This window comes from Triturus cristatus, chromosome 1_2 (genome assembly GCF_964204655.1).
Source record: "Triturus cristatus chromosome 1_2, aTriCri1.1, whole genome shotgun sequence".
Classification (NCBI taxonomy): Eukaryota; Metazoa; Chordata; class Amphibia; order Caudata; family Salamandridae; genus Triturus; species Triturus cristatus.
This window is the reverse complement of record NC_140580.1, coordinates 453490432-453513928: the sequence shown is the minus strand read 5'-3', so window position 1 is coordinate 453513928 and position 23497 is coordinate 453490432. Positions and strand designations below refer to the sequence as shown.

Sequence of the window (23497 nt, the reverse complement as noted above, 5' to 3'; positions counted from 1 at the left end):
TTTAAAGTTACAGCAAGTAACTTTTCACACATAGGCAGAGATATCTGGAATATATAAAAAGTTCATTGAATTCTTTTTTTTAAATGTAAAAATATTTTCATGGCAAATGTTAATGCAAATTAATTGCATCGATTTATTTTAAATATACAACAAAATTTTAAAAATGATATAGCACTATTAAATGAATTTTGAACTAAAAATGTAATTAATTTATTTATACCAAATTAAATTTAAATAATTTTTTGAAGAAATATTTTTAAAATGCCACCTGTAGTAAAATGTTTATATTTATTTCAGATGTAGTAAAAATGGCTGAAAGTTATGTATTGAGTTAATTTAAATTGATGTCATGCTTTTAAAAAAATTATTATATTTATGTTCTAAATTAAAATCTGTTATTAAAATTTTTTATAATCAATTCATATATATTTTTATATTGTATAACATTAAAATAAATTTAGATATATTTTTAAAAGTCAAACTAGATTAAGGCATTGAATTATTAGTTCCAAATGGGTGTTATTTTAAGTTAATGTTAAGTTAACCTTCTGCCTCCGTTATTTACCGCGGGAGGGTATTACATTACCAGTGGCTGGCCATGTGTGGTGCTGGATTTACTCCAGGTCTGATCTGCAGTAAATTTACCATTGTTGTAGTAGGTTGTGAATAGGAATGATCTTATTTTTTTGTTTTGTGTGCATGTTGTTCCTTAAACCCTTCTGTAGCCCTTCCGAAACCCCACCTATTTAGTCATAAATATTCCGCATTTTCCCAATACTCCCCTGTCTCTCCCACATCTACTACAAAAACATATTCATACACATACAGAGATCTCCATAGTCAGGGCGGAGATCTTTGCATCTAAAAGATAGGTGATGCGGAGGTGGAGACCACCGCATTCAAGTTGATGAATAGCAATTTGTAGTACTATTATGGTACTACTGCTACAGAATGCAGAGTAGGCCCATGATACAGTGTTTCAAAAAAATCATAGATCTTATCACTGCTCAGTTTATCTGCCTAATGTATGGCTCACAGAAAATGCATGCATTCATTATTACAAATGGGTTTACTTGAGAATTGTCAAAGGCTTGTTCGCCATCCTGAGATAAACACATATTCTGGAGTTCAGGGCAATAAGTGTTTACAAAAATGTGGTCATGCTGCTAGAGTCAGGACACAAACACACGAGCTCCTGGTTGACAATGGAATTGTTATCAAGTCTCTCTGCATTTTACATAAGTGTATTTATGGCAGTGCTTAAACATACATTTCGGCTAAGATTTTCCACTATTACCTGCCCAGTTTGCCTTCATCTGCCAACCATCAATCACCCTCTCATACAATTCCTTTTCGAGGACCACCATCTGCGCTCATTGGGCCTGATTCACAAAAGTAAACTTTGACCAAAATTCTAACTTTACTACTACTAAAGTTAGACTTTTGGTCTAAGTTTAGACCAAAAGTCTAACTTAGACCAAAAGTCTAACTTTCCTACTACTAAAGTTAGACTTTTGGTCTAAACTTAGACGAAAAGTCTAACTTTAGTAGTAGTAAAGTTAGACTTTAGGTCTAAACTCACACTTCAGGTCTAAACTTTTGGTCTAAGTTTACTTTTGTGCCTCAGGTCCATTGACTTTTACCATTAGAGTGCTGACTTTAGAAATGCTCCATGAAACTCTAATTTCAGAGCCCGGCTTCTGTTTCAGGCATAAGCTTTTATTGTTTCTCTTTCAGGGCCTTGAGCATGAAAGGGTCTTCCCCATCCTGTGTCTTTGGGGAAATGGGTTAGTACATATGGCCCTTACCCCATAGCACTTCTTTGGAGACCAGCACCTTGAGACAACCACTTGGTTGTAGGAGTATGCTACTTAAATGGTCTATTCATTCATGATAGCTGAGAGAATTCTATCATAGCAAGGTGCCGATTAGGATCCTGGAAAAAATTTCCCCAACCGAATTGAATCTGGACTTTTTTCCGTACAAATGGTAAAAGCGCCGTACAAACTGCCAAGTACGATTCGTATGGGAAAAAGTCCATACAAATCGCATTGGGAAAATTCCCCCACAAGTCCTCGGGTCGGGAAAAGTCTCCGACACGTCCCGGACATTTTTATGTACAAATGGGAAAACTGAAGTCCAAATGCGCAAGTACGATCCGTCCCATCCATCCGATTGTACAACTGTATGGAAAAAAGACCGTCCGGAGCGAACTCCCATAGCAACCATGGAGATGTTCAAACAAGTGCCCGGTATGCGCCGTACCCACCCCCCGCCCCCCGTATGTTCATGCCGTACCCCCAGCCCCCCCGTGGATGGGCGCGCCGTACCCCCAGCCCCCCCGCGGATGGGCGTGCCGTACCCCCCAGCCCCCGTATGTATGGAGCATACACCCCAGCCCCCCGTATGTGCGGAGCGTACCCCCATACCCCCCAGCCCCCCGTATGTACGGAGCGTACCCCCCAGCCCCCCGTATGTACGGAGCATACCCCCGTACCCCCCAGCCCCCCGTATGTACGGAGCGTACCCCCAGCCCCCCGTATGTACGGAGCGTTCCCCCGTACCCCCCAGCCCCCCGTATGTACGGAGCGTACCCCCGTACCCCCAGCCCCCCGTATGTACGGAGCGTACCCCCCAGCCCCCCGTATGTACGGAGCGTACCCCCGTACCCCCCAGCCCTCCGTATGTACGGAGCGTACCCCCACCCCCGTATGTATGGTGTGGACCCCCAGGGGGTCCGCACCATACATACGGGGGCTGGGGGGTATGCTCCGTACATACGGGGGGCTGGGGGGTACGGGGGTACGCTCCGTACATACGGGGGGCTGGGGGGTACGCTCCGTACATACGGGGGCTGGGGGGTACGGGGGTACGCTCCGTACATACGGGGGGCTGGGGGGTACGCTCCATACATACGGGGGCTGGGGGGTACGCTCCATACATACGGGGGGCTGGGGGGTACGCTCCGTACATACGGGGGGCTGGGGGGTACGCTCTATACATACGGGGGGCTGGGGGGTACGGGGGTACGCTCCGTACAAACGGGGGGCTGGGGGGTACGCTCCGTACATACGGGGGGCTGGGGGGTACGGGGGTACGCTCCGTACATACGGGGGGCTGGGGGGTACGCTCCGTACATACGGGGGGCTGGGGGGTACGCTCTGTACATACGGGGGGCGGGGGGGGGTACGGCGCGTACCGGGCCCCCTAATCAGCTCGCATCGCTGCGTACTTAGCTTTTCCGGCACTTTTTAGGTGCCGTAAAAATTTTCCCATCCGGACTGCAGTCGGTGCGAATCATAATTGCTGGTACGTAAAAACATGCCTAACTCCGTCCGGACGTCACGTCCGCGGTGTCCCGGATCACATTTGTATGTATTTTTCTGTCGGTTGGTCTTTTTTCCGATTTGTACGGAAATGGTGTTTCCGTACGAATCGTAATTGCATGTTTGTAAAGTTTTACAACCCGGTACGAGTCGGACGGAGAAAAAGCTCCGACCCACGGTTTGTACCGGGTTTTTCCAGGATCGTAATCGGCCCCCAAATGTCGGAATGTTATCGCACACAGCGGCGAGAGAGATCGGGGTACAGGGCTTAGAGGCGGAAGCCTCACTCACAGTTGTCTGGAACAAGGTAGAATGTGATGAACTTTGGCAATGGGAGAAGAAAAAGACTGATTAATTAAATGAGCCCTGCTATATTGTGCCTTTTTAACTTAGAAACCCGGACTATAAAGACTTGTAGGATGATGATGAATATAGAACATTGATGTAGCAATTGACATATAACTTTTGAAGAGGCATACTGCGAAGAATTCCAACGAACAATATCAAATATTTTCAATAAAAAAATTATATATACATTTAAAATAATGTGGAACATGCTATAACTGTGGTGTGCATTTATTCGTGTTAACGGCACTCACGAAAATAAAAGAGGGTAAACAGCTTCGCCCGCTTGCTCTGCCCTCCTGCCAGGCACAGTGGCTTACTGCTGAATTTCGAACAGAAACTAGCAGCGCAAGAAACAGTAACAGGAAATACTGCCATAATTCCTTGAGACGCATCCCATTTCCGTGGACCAATAGAAAAGGCCGCCTTCGCCGGCTCATTTGCACATGCCCTGGCATAGGTTCCAGCTGATGAAAGGCACAATCCGTGAGGAGGGTTAGGCGTGTTGGTGACGTCACGTGCCTCAGGAGAAACATGAAACCCGAATTTGCGCTCCGACAAGTTTCAGTTCTCATGATTGGAGAGTGTCTGCTCGCACGCTGCAAACCTGCGCTCCGAGATGTGACACGTGCCAGCTTGGCTGATTAAACCAGGTGACCCTGCCAGCCGCCCCGCGCGCACCCAGAGGGAGCCACCCATGGTCATCTTCTGGGGGGAGTCTTGGAATCCTTGCGGCAACGAAAATGGAAAAAGTGAACAGAATTACGGAGCCAGTACGCAACACTTTCGGGTGAGACATTTCCTTTCTGGTTACTATGGTTTGCTTTGCTTGCAATTGGGAGTTCGTCCTCCACTAATCAACTAGTCCTTTGGTTCCGTTCCCGTATGCTGATATAACTTAAATTGCCCCAGCAATATAGCCTGCCAGGTAATTAGGACTGTTCTCCCTGCAATTAGTTTAAAAGTACAACGCAAGAAAGCGACACCTGTTCGCGGTCCGTCTCTCCCAGGGAGCAGGAACAGAGCCCATATTGACAGAGGTAGATAAACCAGGGTGACTTCCTGGTTGTTAATAGGCGTCTCTGTTACGCTGAAATCCCCGATAAGTAAAAGGCATTAAAAAATGTTTTCAGGAAAACGTTTTTGACACACAAATACAATCTAAACAACGTCTCAAAAGTTGTATAGAAGACAGAATACGGTGGCTCAGATGATGTCAGGTGTATCACTTTCGTATAACTTTAGTAAAATGTTTGCCTCTGTATTGTGACTCTTTTCAAGTTGACATTCAGCGTTATTTAAATTAAGTCATCCGAACGGTGAGCAAGTGTGTTTTTTGGCCAGACAGGAAGAGTCGTTGTCCAATGTTCAGAGTTTTGGGTGGCTTTCTCCATCCAGTAAAGTGATACAAGGTGAAGAAGTCTCCATGCACTGTGACACAAGCGGAGAGGGGTGTTGTGAAATGTAGTATCTACAGAAAAGGGAAAGAGAATTAATTCACTTTATAACACCATGCGAGACATATGTATTCATTTATTCCGCTTTTTCTACAGTGTGGACATAATAACCTTAAACGAGCTTAGCACGTTTAATAGAGAAAAAATAAGCATGTTACAGTAACAGAATATATAATATTTAGCGTGGTCATATTAATGTATATTTAAATGAGTTTCGTCCATGTAGATACATCAGAAGAATGCAAGACAAGAACCTATCACTTAAAGCTTTACATCTACTGAAGTTTGGTAGCTCTTCTGAAGGGTTTATAAAGTACGGCTATTACATCCATACTGTCATGGCTTTCACAATTAAGAATGTAATAGTGTAACTGAGAAAGCGCCAACTGTTTCACAAGTAGGTGATTGCTCAGTTGGCTCCTCAAGGAAGTGAAAGAAAGGTTCTGCCTGAAATTTAAGGGAATTTTCTTCCTGATCTTTGGAGGGAGAACAGGGGCCGTGGTAAAGTGTTTGCAGGTGGACATTGGTTTTGCTGCAGACACGTCTCCATCCACCTGCGAAATTAAGTTTCCTTTTCCGAGAGCGGAAGGTGCGAAGCTTCAGTGCTTTGAATATGATGCAGGAGGGCCTGGAAGGGCAGTGTGCTCGGAGAGGGAGACATTTGAGTTGATGACGCGCTGGCCTTCGGATACACTCAGGCGCGCAACACCCATTGGACTCAAAGGGCTTCAGCCGCCCCCCGTCGTGTGTGGCAGCCCGGGATGAGACAGCTTCCCGGGCAGACACAGCCGCACCCGAGCACTTCACAGGTCTCTAAAAGACCATTTGCATGTTAATGAGGCCTTGCTGTTGTTTCACCCCTTCTCGGAGCCCCTGCAGCTCCACTCTGCCTATTGCATAAAGACTCAGCACCCCCCGAATTTTTTTCTTAGCCCCCCCCCCCCCCCGAAATTTGGCTCTAGTTGCGCCTCTGGATACACTAGTCATGGTTTTGGGGGGAACTCCCAAAGGCCAGTGGGAATAGAAATTCTGTATTGCTGTCGTGAGCTGACCATTGCCGTATGACTTGATTTAGACCTTTTTAAAGATACATCTGTTAAGTGACTGTATCTGAAAAACGCGGGGAAGGGTATTTTGAAGTGCCAGAGAGCAGTAAAAAATCATTATGAATAACTACAAACAAAAATGAAAGTGAGGTTGGTGCCTGCGTTGAACCATCAACATGTCTCGCAAGTAAATTTGTTAATATCTGGAGTTCTGTAACACCCGTTTTTTTATGTCTGATATTAAGACCTAGTGTGAAGTAGCATTTTTGTTCAAGTAAGTCCTACCCATTAAAATTGATATGTGTATTTGAAGCCTGTTTTCAAGACATCCCTCATGTGTTGTGGCCGATGAAGCTCTGCAGTGATATAGGCACAAAATGTACACATGTAGGCCACATGTGCACAGTTAGCAGTTAAATGCCACTGTAAAATTAGACTTTAGCTAGCTAAAAAGAGAGGCAATCCATATAAAGGTACTAATTTTTTGATGTGTGACTAGTAAATGAGCCTCAAACGTAAATACAAGTTCAGTTTATATATGTAAGTGTGTGACAGGTGTGAGTAGTGTTTGCACACCTAATTTCCGACAAGCATTTGAAAGTGGGCATGCACAGGGAAGTGCCACGTAATTGGTCAAGGTCAGCTGATGCAAATGTATTTACTCGATACAAAGAAGCTAAGTATAGGAAAGCACATGATGTGTCTGTGCCAGCATCAAATATACCCAAAAAAGAACCGTGGGAGTGGGGTGGAGGAAGTTCAAAAACAAGCCAGTATTTACACCATGCTGGTACAAAAGAATGCTCTGAATGACAAAAATAATAATTTGACAGGAAAAATTTGCCGAGGTAAAAAATTCTGTTTCGTGTTGCTCACCTTACCCACATGTAGTTAGAAAAATGCCTGTACATCCCGAATCAAAACTAATGTAAAACATATATATATATATATATGTGTGTGTGTCAATGTTTGTGTGTAGTAGAACATTCATATACTATACCTCACTTACATGGGCATGTATGTTTTTTGGGAAAAATCATAAACTATGCACCTGTTCGGTGTAACTTGCCCATTGTCATATTAACACAACTTTTGACCAAAGCTAGGTAAATCGGCCCCTAGGGTTCTACAGGTATAGTGTTAGGGGTGTAACGTAAGCCCCTGCAGCTCATAGACATAATTTAGGGGTTGTCGGCCCCTGGCTGGCCCCTTGTAAACCCTGGCACAACATTTGCGACCCCTGTCCTTAGAGGTAGCAAATGCAGTCAAGGGCGGCTCCTCCGTTATGGCGGAGAAGTGTTGCCCTACTGCTGGAACCAGCAGACGCATGTAAAATAAAATGATAATAAAGCAGTTAGCAAAACTGCTTTATTAATATTTATTTTACTCCAGAGCTTCCGCCGATTCTTGAGGGCGGGGCCATCAGAAGCAGAAGGAGTGGTGGGCTCAGGGCACTGCCAGTGTGCATGTAGGTTTGGCTGGCTGTCTTAGGACGGCCAAACTGACATGCGCACTTGGCTATCTCCAGGTTATTGCTTTGAGATATCAGCATGGCTCATGAGCACAGGCTCCCAGTCCCTGCTGGAGCGTGGAACTAGCCCGTTCTGCCCAATCCCTACGCTTCTCTAATGCCGGGTAATACCAGCATCAGAGTAGCACCCCGATTGGAGCAGTGGACTCTGGAAGCCTGTGTGAGCATTGTCTATAGAGGCTGTGAGGTGGCAGACATCAGGGTGCAGGTACGTTTTGTTTTCTCCCACCTCCTACCCAGCGCAGCCTCACCAAATTCCCCAGCTAGCGGCCGCCACTGAACACAGTGCCAGAAACACAGGGGGAGCGCATCCTGACATTGGTTGGGGCTGCAATCTCCTTGTTTTTTGTCAATTTTATTTGCACTAATAGTGAATAATAACATATTATTCACTATAGTGTAATAAAAATGGTGTGCAAATAACTGGAGTATGACCCTCCGTAGCAGGTGATGTAGTTAAAAAATGCTTGTTTATGTGAGAGTGTGTGTATGTCTAATTTTGTGTGTATGTGCAAATATGTGTGGGTGAGCGAATGCGCCACTGCCTGCTGTCACCACACAAAAGAAACATCGCATGACAATGAGAGCTAAAACTGCAGGACTGTGAGCAACTTCCTTTTGACCACACATTGTGGGAGGCAGGGCTCGAGGACGAACAATAGTTGCAAGGCCAGAAGAAATTAGAGCAACCCTGCCCTATCCAGAGCAGAGACAACATGCCCGGACGTCAGCGAGCAGTCACGGCAGAGCGAGTGCAGATTACTCATGGACTATATAACCCAGAATTAAAAGGGGAGCTGGGCTGTGTGTGTTGTTCACTGTAGTTTTCGTTCGTCATTCCTGGTGGAACTGAATAAAGTTTAGCATGTTGCAGAAAGGAGCCTGTGATGAGGCAGAACTGCAAATTATAGATTTGATGCCTTTCCGCAGCAGCAGTAGTAGTGGCATTCCAGTTATACACATCTTGGTATACAAAGGTCAGTGTCAGGTGACCCTTTAACCTTGCAATGCAGCCACAGGATCCCTTTAAAGATAATGCTCAGTTTCTATTTGTTGCTCAAACCCTTAGAGTAACACCAATAACGTTATATATAGGCCCGGATGAAATGCGTGGTACTCCGGCGCCGTCTCACATAATCTTGCATATTTCGTGCTACGCTTGTTATGTGAAACTCCTCAAATGATGTCATTATACTATGTGACATCATTTTAGCATGGGAGCACAGGAACAATGCAAACGCCCAGAAAGCAAGTGGCTGTTGGTTTGGATGCATTTATTTGGTTTGAAATGCATCCTCGCATCCCAATATGGACGCAAGGATGCATTTAATACTAAAATATACTGTTAAATGCCAGTTTTGTATTTTGCATAATCATTGTTGTAGAATTTCGCATCATTACTCAAAAGCAAATGACGTGAATTTCGCACACCTCTTGTTATATGCAGGCAGATCCCTCAGAGTTGCAGAAGAGGAGTCAGCACTCTCCAACTGCTGTTCTTAAACAGCATTTAAGTATCCCAAATTCCGATATCTTGTGTATTCAGCATGGGAATAAATAATCTCACATGCTGGAGTTTTGCTTCAATTTAGTTTCTTTTTATTCTTTTAATTTCTTTTAGAAGAGATTGAATCTAGTTTTAACATAGGAAGGAGAATCCACTAACGTGTTAGTACACTTAGATATGGGGACAATGTATCCATTTAGCTGCTTTGGGTATTGCATATGTTTCATTTATTCAGTTGATACATGTTTCACTCAGTTTAATATCTACCCTTTAAGCTTTAAGGCTCTGTCTTTCCTTTGTATTCAATTAACATGAATTATAGTCTTATTTAGCAGTACATGTTCACTTATGCTGGTTTGTTGTTAGCCTCACAATAATGATAAAGTCTGAAAACACACATTTTTTATTTGTGAAGCCTTAACATGTAGAGTAGTGGTGACAGGGGCGACTTGCAGAGGGAGTGCTGCGGGGTGGTGGGGCGCTGCAGGGTGGGGGTTAGTGGAGTCGGACACACGACGGCCAGGAGTAAAGCGAGTAAATAAATAAATAAAACGATTTACCTTGCGCTTGCTAGATCGCGAGCGAAAGGTAACTAATTTTATTTATTTACTTACTTTACTCCTGGCCATCGTACGTCCTAATGCACTATTCCCCCACCCTCCCCCTCCCCGCCCTACCTACCCATAGCACTCCCTCTATGAGCTGCCACGGAGTGGTGACCTATGCAATGTTCTTATATGTGCTTAACTTTTGAGTCAGCTCTTCCACCCCCTGCCAGCCCCTGTCTAGTTCTGCCAGCTGGTAGAATCCTTTGCACTCCTTTGCATTCCCTGCCCACAAAAGGTAGAGTGAGGTGCCAGTAGGTGTTTGAATGCATCTGAATTGTTTGCAGAAAATTATTGGCTCACAGTAAATGACAGAAAAAAAGAATAATGGTCTACTGTAATCTTGGAGCATGCCTAAGAGACACCACAACGTAGTGTGCACGGTATAAATGTAGTCAGTCTGTCACTCTAATATAAGGGTAGTCGAAAACCTTTTCCTAGGGGCCAAGTAGTTTGAGTAGTGGTGTAACCGAGGGCCACACTACTGCCAACAGAGTGGTGGTGGTGTGCGCTAGGTGTAAGGTGGGTGTAGGGGAAGCAAATCATGTACAGCTAGTGGCTGAATTGAATTGCACAATGTGGAACCAGAAAACCTGGCATCAATCCCAGCTTCCCCACTTGACCAATTTGTGTGATCCTAGGAAATTGCTTTATTTCACTTTCCCTCCGTTTACTTCATTATCACATATAAGAGGACCTCAAAATACATGACTTCAGGATGTGAGCTATACAAAACTGCCTCCTGTGTTTGATTTAGTAAACTACAATGTTCATGTATAACCGCAAGCCAGCACATCCAAAGGGTACACATAACAACTGACTTGCATCTTAGTTTACTACTGGCATTATTGTCAGGGTGGAAGAAGAAACAGTTGTTTCTAAATTCATGTTTGAAAACTATCACTTTAAAATAAAAATACTTCTCAATGCGGTGATCTAATCTGATTTACTAACGTGAAACGGTTCTGCATGTTAATTATTTTGAAGAAGACTTTGAGTTCAGCAGTGCAGGACACCCTAGTTACTTCCTTTCTTTCTCTGCAGTTCACCTTTAACCCCTTGCGTGCAGGTTTATTTCTCCCGCTGTGCGGGAGAAATAAATGGCGTTCGGGAACACAACGTCTCCCGGCCGTCGTGCGCACACGCCCACCGTAATGCACGACGGCCGGGAGACGTCGTGCGCACGCAAGTGGTTAAATACATGTTTTCTTGTAGTGCAAGTCCAGTAACTAGCAGCCCAGAGCTGCTGTTGGCCAAAGGGGCCGCATTTAAAGGCCAGGAGGGCCGCCTGTGGCCCTCACATCGTACTTTGAGTATCACTTGCCTATTACAAGGAACAGCCACTTGATTACAATCCGATACACAGCGTTTGAAGCAGCCACAAGGCCACATGTCAGTACACTATAAAACTGCATACATAAATACCAGTGTAGTAATATATGAACATGAGTGCACCTCACGAAAATGCTATATTGACAGCAAAAAATGTTTTACATTCTTACAAGGAATAAGCACTGCGTGGGTTCCCATAATGCACCTCTCCTATTCTTAACAAAATATTAGATTTCAATGCAAGGGCCTCAAGGTAACAGTCGGCCTAATTGTTGTGCGTTAAAATGTTAGAAGTGTAAAGTTACATTTGAATGTGAATTTTAAGCTCTTTATGGTAGTTGCAGATAGAACAAGTTTTGAAGAAGTTGTAGACGGGATATGAACATGTACATGAGGTGGTTTTCATTCTTCTTTTTTTTTATTTATATGAAGTTTTCTTTAGTCACTGGGGTTGTGTCTATAACTCTGTTACTCCGTCACTGTGTTTTCAATCTCTTGGGGAATAAAATGTCTCACGATAATTTGAAATGTTTCGGATTGCACTTATCACGATGGCTCCCACTTGCCATATGTGTTCATTGTTCATGCTACAAACCCAAGGTCCAGTTAACGCATTAAAAAGGAACAGCTTCTGATGCCTACTGCTTCTTTCTGTTTGTTTTTTGACTATAGCTGTTAATTCAAATTGCTCCATAAACAGTGTTGAACCTAATAAATCAATGGAAGGCTCTCACAGAAATAGAGCCTATTTAAAAATGGGGTGCACATTTTAAAGATGACCAGGCATTTTTCAAATCAGAAGTGAGATGGTAAATAGCAGTAGCAGTTCTGTACATGGGACTGTATTTCTAGGCTATGAGGTCCATTTAATCGTCATTTTCGTTTTGGGATGGGTTGGGCGGACTTTGATTTTTGTCTGAAAGTGGCTAGGGCACCTCTGTTGGAGACAGGTTTTTCTTCTCTGTCATGCTATCCCGAGCGCTCTCCTCGTGCCTATTTATCTGTCTTCTCTTTTGTTGCAATCACTTCCATGCCCCCCCTCCCTCCTACTCTACAGGTTCCTGCTTTTCTTTCCTGTCAGGACTTTTTTGCATTTGAATATTGAGAAAGCTGAAAGTGGAGAAGAGATCAAAAAAACTAACAGATCCCCAAACATGACGTCGCTTCACAAATTGGGGGAAGAACAGATGTCAGTGCACCAGAATAACTATACCCACAACTCCATGTCTAAGTCCCACCTTTGTACACCTTTGCACCATACTGTGGTTCAGTACGGTGAGCTACATATCTGAACAATTTGAAGCTGGGCCATGTCAGGTGTTAGCAATGGATTCAGTCCTCCTCAGATTCACTGCATTCGGTAGCATTTTATCATTAGTGTCTTGAATTTTACACACATGAATTAAGTCATTTAAATAGGTGCTGTTTCTGAATAGTAGTGCTGGACTGGGACCAGTGACATAAATGCCAATTAGTCTTATGCCATGTGTGACACTTTCTGCTAGTCCTGAGTTGTTAGTGAACTGCATGCTGCATTCTGGTACTTCTTCTTTCACTATTAACTTTGTATTCATGGTGGTAATATTGTGTGTTTGGTGTAGGAAATTGCCCTCTTTTGCGTGGTGTACCCCCTGATTTTTGCCTTGACTGTTTTTGCTGACTGTAGAAAAATTAATTCTTGGACGTTTTGAAATATTTATTACAAACCAATTCACTAGTGAAGTTGTAATAAATATTTTGGAAAAAGTACTTTTAGAAAGTTACCTTTTCCCTGCCCTAGGGTGCTTGAAGACTTTCAACTTGCATGAGCTCCAACTGTCACCTGGCAGCTGAATAGCACCAGTGATGAGGTGGGAACTGTTAGACTTGACTTTTTCAGTGGGTTTACCCCAATACTTTTTGCTTCTTTGCCTCCTGTTTTTGTTGGTTTGAGGACTGTGGGCACTTTACCACTGCTATTCAGTGCTAAAGTGCATATGCGCTCCAGGTAAATTATGTAATGGATTGGTGTTTCCATGATTGGCATATTTGATTTACCGGTAAGTCCCTAGTACAGTGCACTGTGTGTGCCCAGAGCCTATACATCAAATGCTGCTAGTGGGCCTGCAGCACTGACTGTGCCACCCACATGAGCAGCCTGTACATGTAACTCAGACCTGCCACTGCAGTGTCTGTGCGCAGTGTGGTACTGCCATGTTGACCTGGCAAGTGCACCCACTTGCCAGGCCCTAATCTTCCCTTTTTCATACATGTAAGTCACCCCCAAGGTAGCCCCATGGACAGGGTGCAGTGTATATGAAAGATAGGACATGTACTGGTGTGTGTGTGTGGCATATCCTGGTAGTGAATTACAGTGTATTTCGTTTTTCACTATTGAAAGGCTATCTGTCCCGTTGGATAGAATGGGAGTTTTTTTAGAACATCTTATAAATATTACTTACCATTGGGACAAGATAGGCAAACTGAGTTTAGTATACCTGTGCCTCTGCTGGGTTTGTGGATTGACTGTCTGGCTTTGGAGTGACAGGGGCTAGAAGGACTCACATCATCCCCGTGGCCGTCTGAGAGAATGCACATGTGTTTAAAGTGGTGGGAGGAGATTTTCCTTGCACCTGAATAGGCCCTGTCTGCCTTGGACAATGCTTTCTCCACCTCCTGCCAGGAAGCTGGGCCAGAGATGACAGAACTGGTTTGGACTGAGCCGAGAGACATTTGCCACTTGAGAACAAAGGAAAATGTGGTATAAATATTGGGGCCCAGACCCCGGAACTTCAGATTACTGCTGAACTGAGGAACCTGTCAGGAAGAAGAGCTGGAAAAGCTGTTGAAGAAACTGCCATTTCGCTGCGTGCTCTGCTGTGTTGGCCTGCTGCTTACTGCTTTTGTCTTGGGCAGGGAAAGGACTGGATTGTACTTTCATCATCATGCTGTTAGAGTTTTCTCCAAGGGCTTGAAGTAGAGCTTGCCTCCTGTTGGAAGCCTCAGGGAGATAAAAGACTTCAGAGAACTCTTTTGGGCTCAAGAAGACTGCCAAGAAGAGGAGGTGGAGAAGCTGTAAGGAGGAACTACCACTTTGCCGTGCTTTGTTGTGTTGGCCTGCAGTGGCTGCTTCTGTCTTGGGCAGTGAAAGGACTGGACTGGGCTTTCTGCAACTTCTTTGTGTGAGTTTCTCCAAGGGCTTGAGGTAGAGCTTGCCCCATGTTCAAGAAGTCTCAGGAACAGCAAAGACTTCAAGTTCATCTGCTACCAGCACTGAGGACTGTGTGTTTTGAGCTGCAACAGAAGAAAAAGCAACATGATGCCGTCAACTATGCCGCTGCCGACTCCGTGTCCTGAAGGCACCGCAGAGGGCACCGCTGCACCTTGTACCGCAACCCTGGTCTCCCGACAATGCCACCTTAATCCGCTGCTTGCACCGCGACCTGATGGCACCGCACTCCGCACCACCTTGGTTCACGCCACTGCCCTGGTATCACCGACTACGCCGCTCCCCGCCAACATTGACGCTGCTGCTTGCACTGTGGTTCGAGAGCAGTTACACGATGCACCGCCCTCGTCCCGCACTTCATCCTTGGCGCCATCGACTCTAGTTCGCAGTAAGGCACACAGGAAATACTTCAAAAGTGAGTAGGGTACCCATAGAAAACCTTTACCCCATTGAGTAGGGAATGGCCTGCAGTTACCTCACCCACAGACTTTTTAAAGGCATAACTGTGGCACCCACAGTACTCACCTCAGAATGCTTTATAGACCTGTGGAAGAACAGAAGAGGACTGGACTCTAAGTCTGTACCCTGAGAAGAGCCTATAACACTAAACTTGCTCTGCCTGTTGTATCCAGAACAAATGAGTGGACCCCAAGGGTCATAAGGTTGACCTGTTCAAGCTACATGGACACAACAAGTTACAAGAAGCCTTCCCTGCAACTGCTCAGATGAACAGTTCAAAATGGCCCCGCCCTGGACCCTGCTGCTGGTGTCTACTGGAGTGAGTCTTTACCCACAAGTGCCTTCCCCAAGGTTCTGGACCCTTGGCTGTTATCAATGTGTACTCTTCATAACAAATTCAGAAACTTGCGATTTTAAAACCTTTTGGCTTCAAAGACCTTCAGAGAATCGTAACAAACCTGCCAACTTGATCCAACAGAGGTGCATTGCCACTGGGCTAAAGATTGCCATAGCTACCTCTTGAAGCTTTTTCAAAACACCAGATCCTTTTCAGTGGGATCTTGCAACAACAGTTTCTGACTTCATTAAAGCCTGTTCAGCTACAGCTTGCCCACTTGAAGAATCTGAGCTCCAAAAAGTGCCCAAGTCCAAAGGTAGGAATCTTCACCGGGCAAAGGCGGGAAAAATATTTGGCCAGCCAGGGATCGTCTTGGGATGTAAAATTCAAATTTTTCACTCTCTGAGCCTTTCTGTCAAAAGTTAACTTCTTCACAGAGATATCAACCAGCAGCTATTGATGATGTGGCACCCTCTTGGGTTCGGCCTGACATTTTCCCCGCTGAGGAGTATTAACTTCCATTTCAGAGACTAAGTCCTAAGTTAAAACTTCTGACTGGATTGAACCTGTTCTGTATCCGACCCACACTCTATCGCAGTCAGCTTTAGCTTGAGCCTAGGTACCCATGAAATGCACACGGAGGTAAACAGCCATTACATCGCATGCGTTGTAACGCATGCAATTACAACGCGGTCTTACAATGACTGCGTTGTTACATCACAGTACCATTACAACGCAAGTCATTACAATGACTTGCTCTAGGGGACGCTCTAAACTAAGGAATAGTATAATTTACTATTCCAACACCTTCCCTACTGTTGCTCACACTGGAGTTGGAATAGTAAATTATACTATTCCGAAGTCCAGCGTGCCCCCTAGAGCAAGTCGTGGTAACGACTTAAGTTGTAATGGTACTGCGATGTAACAACGCGGTCGTTGCAACAACCGTGCTGTAATCACATGCATTGTAAACGCATGCGATGTAAAGGGCTATATTCGCACCCGGATGACTATGGTCAGTGCCTAATTCTTTTTGGCACTATTTTTACTTTTAAACTTTAAAAAAAATTATAACTCTGGTTTCCCTTATTTTATATTTGTTGTTTTGATGTCATTTATGTTTTTTAAATATTCTCTATTTCCCTTGCGTGGGTGATTGTGTGCATACAAGCTTTGTAGGTAGAACTGAGGGCACGTGACATATAATCCATTTGTGCCAATAATCCATGCAATTCACACTTTTAGTGTACCACACTTTGTGTGCCTCATGGTTGAGGGTCATATGGGATATTTATTTATACTATTGGAAATTTTACACAATGCAAAATGGAAGTATTATCTGTCGAGAGTAAAGGAGACATCCAGAGTTCCACATCCTTTAGGGCAAGTATATCAAATGCACACACAGCAGGTCTAAGTTCTAAAACATACTTGTTAGACCTGTCAGCCTTAGGGTGGTCTTCCCCCAAACTTTTTGCCTTCACTCTCCTATTTTACTAAATTTGTTTTTGTTGACCTGAGGACTGTCAGGGTGCATTGCAATTAAAAGGTTAGACATGCACTCTTATGTTTTACATATCTTGGTAGTGAAAACAACTCTACCTCTCCCATAGGATAACATTGGGTTGTCTTATTACATTCACTTAGTGCTAACGTCTGATTGGGAGCAAGTGCGACTTTCCTGTTTGGTGTCTGAGAAATTGTCATTTATAATCCTATTTAATGGTAAAGTCAGATTTTAAGTTACAATTTGAAAATGGCACTTTTAGAGAGCTGTGGCTGTCACAAAGGGGAGTGATCCTGCTGTGGTGGTAGGGGGCTGGGATCAAATAACCCGTTGAGAATATATGTTCCCCCATATAACGGCTTCTGGTCAAATTGATACCAGATATGGCAACTGTTCGTATCTGTGAATGTCATTCATGACTTCTTATTCTTTTCTAAACTTTTCTTTAATCACTCGGCTCCCAAACATCTATTTTTAATGTAGATTTATGGACTATCACTTTAGATTAGATAAAGGAAAGACATGGCATGTATAAAAGATGTTTTCAGTGTTTTTACTTCAGTCACCACCCGTATTGCATTCAGAGTAGTGCAATAAACAACAATACACATTTATAGAGATTATTACATAAACATCACAGTAAACAAAATATATACACAACATACAACATTATTACATGATAACATTACATTTATAAGTGCACAACACCTACCATCACAATTAGTGTTTGTTGTGAAAAAGTGTCCAACAATGTAATGCAATCACGGTTACATGTTTTGATAAAATGGGGGCATACTGTAGCCCTCAGAAATACAGTTCAAGAGGTACCAAGTGGTTCTTAATAGTCGAGGACCGGTCTAACGGGCATAGAAGTATTAATACTCTCTTTGCCTTGCAGCTTTGTGTCAAGCAAACAGAAGGTAAAGCACAGGTTAATTTAGAGACTTTTGTGGTTCTCCTTGGCAGGCATTGTGGCTGTTGCTTGATCAGGGTTAACACCCCACTAAACCAACAACCCAATTTCTCACCAGGCTGATGTGCAAGTGCCCTAAGCTTATTGCTTTCTGCGGACAGGTATGTAAGTTTTGCCGGCCTGCCTGCCCAAGTGTCCTTGATGGGATGTCTAATGAAAATAGCCCCATGCAGAACGAAAAATGAAATAAAGAAGAGAAAAGCCATGTTATCTCTCCTCTTAGCTAAGCATATTAGAGGTAATTAAGTATCTGAGCCCCTAAACGCCATTCTGGGTAATTGACGAAGAGATGTGAAAGAACTGACGATTATAGGAAAGGAGACAAGTTGGAGGTAGACCTGACTGACTGTAGACAGTTTGTGCAAGGCTTGCTGTATCCTTCTAGTCACTTGGTACTTGAATATGTACAAAATGACGTTATTGTGAAGCTATAAATAACTGAGTAAATGCTCAGGTGTACAAGCTGGAAACGTCCGGGAACACAGCACCGATGAGACATGCATTTAGCACTGTGATGGAAACCATATTATCTTGGTGGCATGATTCCTGCTCTTTTCCATCTGTGATTGGCCTTTGATTTGCCGAATATATGATGTTTCCATGCCTACCTGTGACAAATAAGTGTTCCTCTGTCTATTTGTTTCATTTTTAAATACCAATTAAATCATTATTCTGAAAGGAAGTACTAAGAAATCCACATGTAAATTATTTTGGTCATTAGAAAAACGTGTCATCTACACTGACAGGTATCCAAAACAGTGCATCTTTGTAATTCACCGTATGCATGAAGAGTCCCATGTAATATATTTTTCAAGTGGCCCATTCACCAAGATAAAACAGATTTGCTGAACCATTTCGACATTGCTTTTGACAGGCACTGCAGTGATAATAATTTAGATCCTTTATGATTTGCAAAAGTAAACGTCCTTTGCGATAAGTAAGGTTGCGCATGGTTCAAACTGGGGAACAGCCATTACAACGCGGTTTTTACCACGTGCAGCTTTTACATCGCATGCGTTACAACGCATGCGATGTTACAACGCAAGTCTTTACATCGACTTGCGCTAGATGGCGTGCTAACATTACAAATAGTGTAGTTTACTATCCCAACACCTTCCCTACTGTTACGTGGACTGGAGTTGGAATAGTAAATTACACTTTTCTAATGTTAGCACGCCATCTAGTGCAAGTCGATGTAAAGACTTGCGTTGTAATGGCATAGCGTTGTAACATCGCATGCGTTGTAATGCATGCGATGTAACTGCACGCGTTGTAATGACACGCGTTGTAATGTCATACATCCGTTCAAACTCCTTATGCCACCATATTATGTAAGCAGATTATTGGAGGTGGTAATGTCTGACAACAGCATGTATATTTATTTGTTGAATTGCATTTTGTAATGGCGGTAATGTGTTAATTATTTCTGTGCCGTTGTGTTCATGTGTGGTGTTATTAGATTATGTTATTGCTGTGTTAAATGGTGGTTGCCTCGTTGCACTCTGTTTTGGCTGTTTTGTTGCATTGTGCTTTGTTGTATTTTTGTTGTGTTGCTATTTTACTTTTTGCTGATCTGTTTTGTTATGTATTCGTTTTAGAAATGCCAATAAATGCTGCTACATTTCCACCCAAAATCAGCATATTACTTTAAATATTCAGTGGCGAACAACAATTTACCCCTGTCTAAAGCACCAGTCAGCTCAAAACTTTGGAAGAGGCCGATCTTAAGATAACTCTCTCAGTGCTTCCTTTGAGATACATTACAAAGGCTTTTACAGCAAATGGCTGTTTCAAATGACTTCTGTGAAGATAGGCTTTCTTTCTTCTGTTGCCACTAATGAAAACAGAAGATCCTGCCCAACTAGCTTAGTTCTATATCCGAAACATGACGTGTACATACCTCTCGTGCTCAACCAGTCGCAAAGTCAGCATGTCACGCAACAGTCCATGCCACTTAAATCTTCAGCAAGAATAAACAACACAAGCAGAATTCAAGTAATCTGAAAGATGAAAAATAAATAGATAAAATTAAACAATGAGCAATAAAATCCGCAAGGCTTAAACAAGAACACAATACTACGTTAACACCAATGTTTCAAGGTTGCAATAGAGACTTTAATTGCCTAGCTTTGGAATGTCAGTTCGTTGAGCTAAAACATTTTGTCTGTTAGTTCCTCATGCCTATCTCTTAGGGCTTCAAGAAAAAAAACAAGCCTTAACAAGCCATTGGACTGGTCTAAACAAGCTGGTGTAATGGTTATTTGTTTATGTTTTTACTGCAAGCTAATCCCACAAAAAAAAAATCACTTCTTAAACATGCTGACAGTTAGAATTTTTATGTGTGCAGCGAAAAGGGTGAACATAAGGATAGTACTCGTAAACGCCCTTTGTGATTTTCCAAAGTTGTAAATTTACCTGTGTGAATCGGGCCCTTTTGTACTACTAATGAGTGATATTATTCACAACACATATTATGTGAGTGGCTGTGTGACTGTGTGTATCCATATGTGAGCAGATGTCTGAAGGGCTCTATGGGTGTGTGAGTGGTTGTATGGGTGAGTGATTGGCTGTGCTGATGTGTGAGTGGGTGTTTGAGTGGCTGTGTGAGTGACTGTGTATGTGGTTGTGTTAGTGAGTGAGTGGTGGTGTCATTGGTGTATGGCTAAGTGAGTGGGTATGTAAGAGGCTGTAAAGGTGAGTGATGGGGTGTGCGAGTGACTGTATGAGTGAGTGAGTGGGTGCAATGTTGTTGTATGGGTGAGTGAGTGGATGTGATGACTGTATGGGTGAGTAAATGTGAGAGTGGCTGTCTGGGTGAGTTTGTGCTTGTGTTAGTGACTGTATAGATGAGTGAGTAAAGTGTGTTAGTAATTGTATGAGTGAATGAGTGGGTGTGTGAGGAAGTGTATGGGTGAGTGAGTGGCTGTGTGAGTGACTGTATGGTTGAGTAAATAGGTGTGTGAGCAGCCACGGCCTGTATAGGGCGTGTTACCGGGGCGGAGACGTGGGGCGGGGGAGGGGCAGAGTGGGGGTTGCAAAATGCGGCATACGGCCGATTTCAGGTAAGTTCCGACAAAATAAAATAAAACTAATTTCGTTGTGACGCTGCATCGCCAAATGCGATGCAGCGCGCGCAACAAAATTAGTTTTTTTCCCGTAACCTACCTGAAATCAGCCGTATGCTGCATTTTGCAACCCCCCACCCTGCCCCTCCCCCGCCCCACGTCACCGCCCCGGTAGAACGCCCTATACCGGCCGTGGCTGTGTGAGTAGCTGAATCAGTGACTGACTCAGTGTGTGAGTGGCTGTATGGGTGAGTGAGTGGGTGCATGAGTGGCTGTGTGGGTGAATTAGTGGTTGAGTGAATGTCTGTATCAGTGAGGGAACATGTGTGTCTATTGATCAGTGAGTGGGTGTGTGAGTGCTTGCATGGGTCTGTGAATGGGTATGTGAGGGAGTGTATGAAACATTCTATGGGAATGTGAGGGGGTTTGTCAGTGGTTCTGTGAATTATGTCATCAGTAATGTCATCTTAGATGTCATCAGTGATGTCACTGACCATGTCATGAGTGTGTTAATATGTGAGGTCATAAGCAGTGCCTTGCGGGAGCATAAGTTATAGTTAGCTCAGGTAACTATAACTGGTGAATTTCACTGGTTTTGTGCGAGTGAAATCTGAGCCTAGCTATAATTTCCATGCAACCTTTGTTTTTTTCAGTGAATTTCTACATATTCAAATTTTTTTACTTCTAACGGTAACCTTTGAACTTTGAGAATGCATGTGTGAGTGGATGTATAGGTCAGTGAGTTGGTGTATGAGCGACTATGGGTCTGTAAGTGGGTGTGTGAGTGGCTGCATTGGTCTGTGAGTGGGTGTACGAGTGCCTGTGTGGGTCTGTGACTGGGTGTGTGAATGCCTCAGTGGGTCTGTGACGGGGTCTGTGAGTGGGGTGATGGGTCTGTGACTGGGTATATGAGTGGCTGTGTGAGTGGCTGTGTGAGTGCCTGTGTGTGTCTGTCATTGGGTGTGTGAGTGGTGCTATGGGTCTGTTAGTGGGTGTGTGACTCAAAACACAAAAAGAGGGCCACTGTAGAAATAAATGAAGAGTTAGGAACACAGGGGAATCCAAGTAACATCAAAACCGTATTCCTACCAAATATAATTAGCAGGCAGAATATCTCACCATACATGTCACTTACTACAAAGTCACCATGGAGCCCAAATATATATAAATAAATGCAGATAGTAGAGGGAAAAAATACACCAAAATCAACGAGTATAAACGTACACATATAATATCACAAATATATTTAGTAATACATTTTTTATTACATTAATATTTCTCATGGACCATTGGATACATGTAGTTCAAAGACAAAACAAGTGTATCAATTTATTTTAACAATATATATCAAAAATGCATATTCATTTGTTAATACATTATATCACTGTGGTCAAAATCAGCATGCCTAGACCCCTCACCGCTCTATCCTTACCACCTTTCATACCATCTTCATTCCACAACTAAAAAAGGAAAACAATCAAAATAAATTAATCAGAACAACAAGAAACATCTAATAAAACAAAGAAACTTTCCTCTCATATAGGAGGAACATTGATTGCCTTTCTTCTTTATACAACTTAATGTTAGCATTCAATATTCTTAATATATTCCAATTATGACAATGTAGCCTGAATAGATTGATCTTCGTGTCCTGTTTCCTGATTCAGCACCGACGCGCGTTTCGGTGAAGACCTACAGTCCTGGACACACCTTCCTTATGGTGCTAAAAACATATAGATGTCAGAGGGCCAAAGTGCAAGTTGTACAACCAAAATCTTGTTAGCTAGTTTGACAGGGATTATGTGGGGAAATATATATGGTATCTCACCAGAGGCAAAATAAAGATAAAGCAACTATTTGTCCACTAATAAATGCACATTCCTCTCAGATGTGGCGAAAACAAAATCCTGTTAGGTAGATAAATGTATAATAGAAGATGGATCCTGGACATCCAATGAATTTAAGTCATAGGGTTCACACTATATTGGATCTGCCCAGGTCAGGAGACTCAAAGTGTAACTGCCACATAGTCCATAGATTATTTAAACCTATCCAGTGCTAGTGGATGGACGTATGTGCACCCGCATTCCTTCTGCATGTGTTAAGTTTTCTCTGATCGGGAAGAAAAGGATGAGAGGCTGTGTGAGTGCCTGTGTGGGTCTGTGAGTAGGTGTGAGTGCCTGTGTGGGTCTATGAGTGGGTGTGTGAGTGCACATGTGAGGCTGTGGCTGGGTTTGTGAGTCATGCTATGGGTCTGTGAGTGGGTGGGTGAGGGGCTGTGTGGGTCTGTGAGTGGGTGTGTGAGTGCCTGTGAGTGGGTTTTTGAGTGGCATTATGGAATGTGGGCATTTTCATACTTAGGGTATTTAAAAGGAAGAACCAAGGACTCTGCTCTCACCAGGAGACGACTAGAAAGAAACCACTCATCACAGTCCCTAGAGATCAGATTGCGCTCCATTAAACCAACGATGCATTCACCTCCATTAAGGATTTCAGATTGTTTTTCAGCATGGAATACGGGAGGAAACACATTTGCTTTGCCTTCACCAAGCCCAAGAAGTTATGAAAGTTTGTGCTTTACTGAAGTGGAGCTTCAACTGGGGCATCTGCTATGTTTATATTCGTAAGTGCTTCATGTTCAGGTTTAATTCCTCTGAAATGCGCACCAGACTGGAACATCATTTTTTCCCGGAAGAGTCCCAAGTTTTGCCAAAAATGTCCAACTAACTGGAGTACTTTTATCTGGTTAATTAGTAAGTGCTACCTCATTGGGCAAATGTCTTGTGCATGTTCTGCACT

The 23497-nt window shown here is 43.4% G+C and overlaps 1 protein-coding gene across 8 annotated transcripts in view; it reads left to right on the top strand.

The window, feature by feature from the left end:
* Positions 1-23497, top strand: part of BLNK (B cell linker) — a 684101-nt gene that overhangs the window by 428326 nt on the left and 232278 nt on the right. The window contains exon 1 of one of the 8 annotated variants that reach the window (XM_085606178.1): positions 4135-4461. The exons of 6 other annotated variants lie outside the window; for them this stretch is intronic. In XM_085606178.1, the coding sequence (XP_085462304.1) occupies positions 4415-4461 (47 nt within the window). In that variant the 5' untranslated portion in view covers positions 4135-4414. Of the gene's footprint in view, positions 1-4134; positions 4462-23497 lie in introns of those variants that run through there. One more of the 8 variants, XM_085606174.1, reaches the window with a different exon arrangement.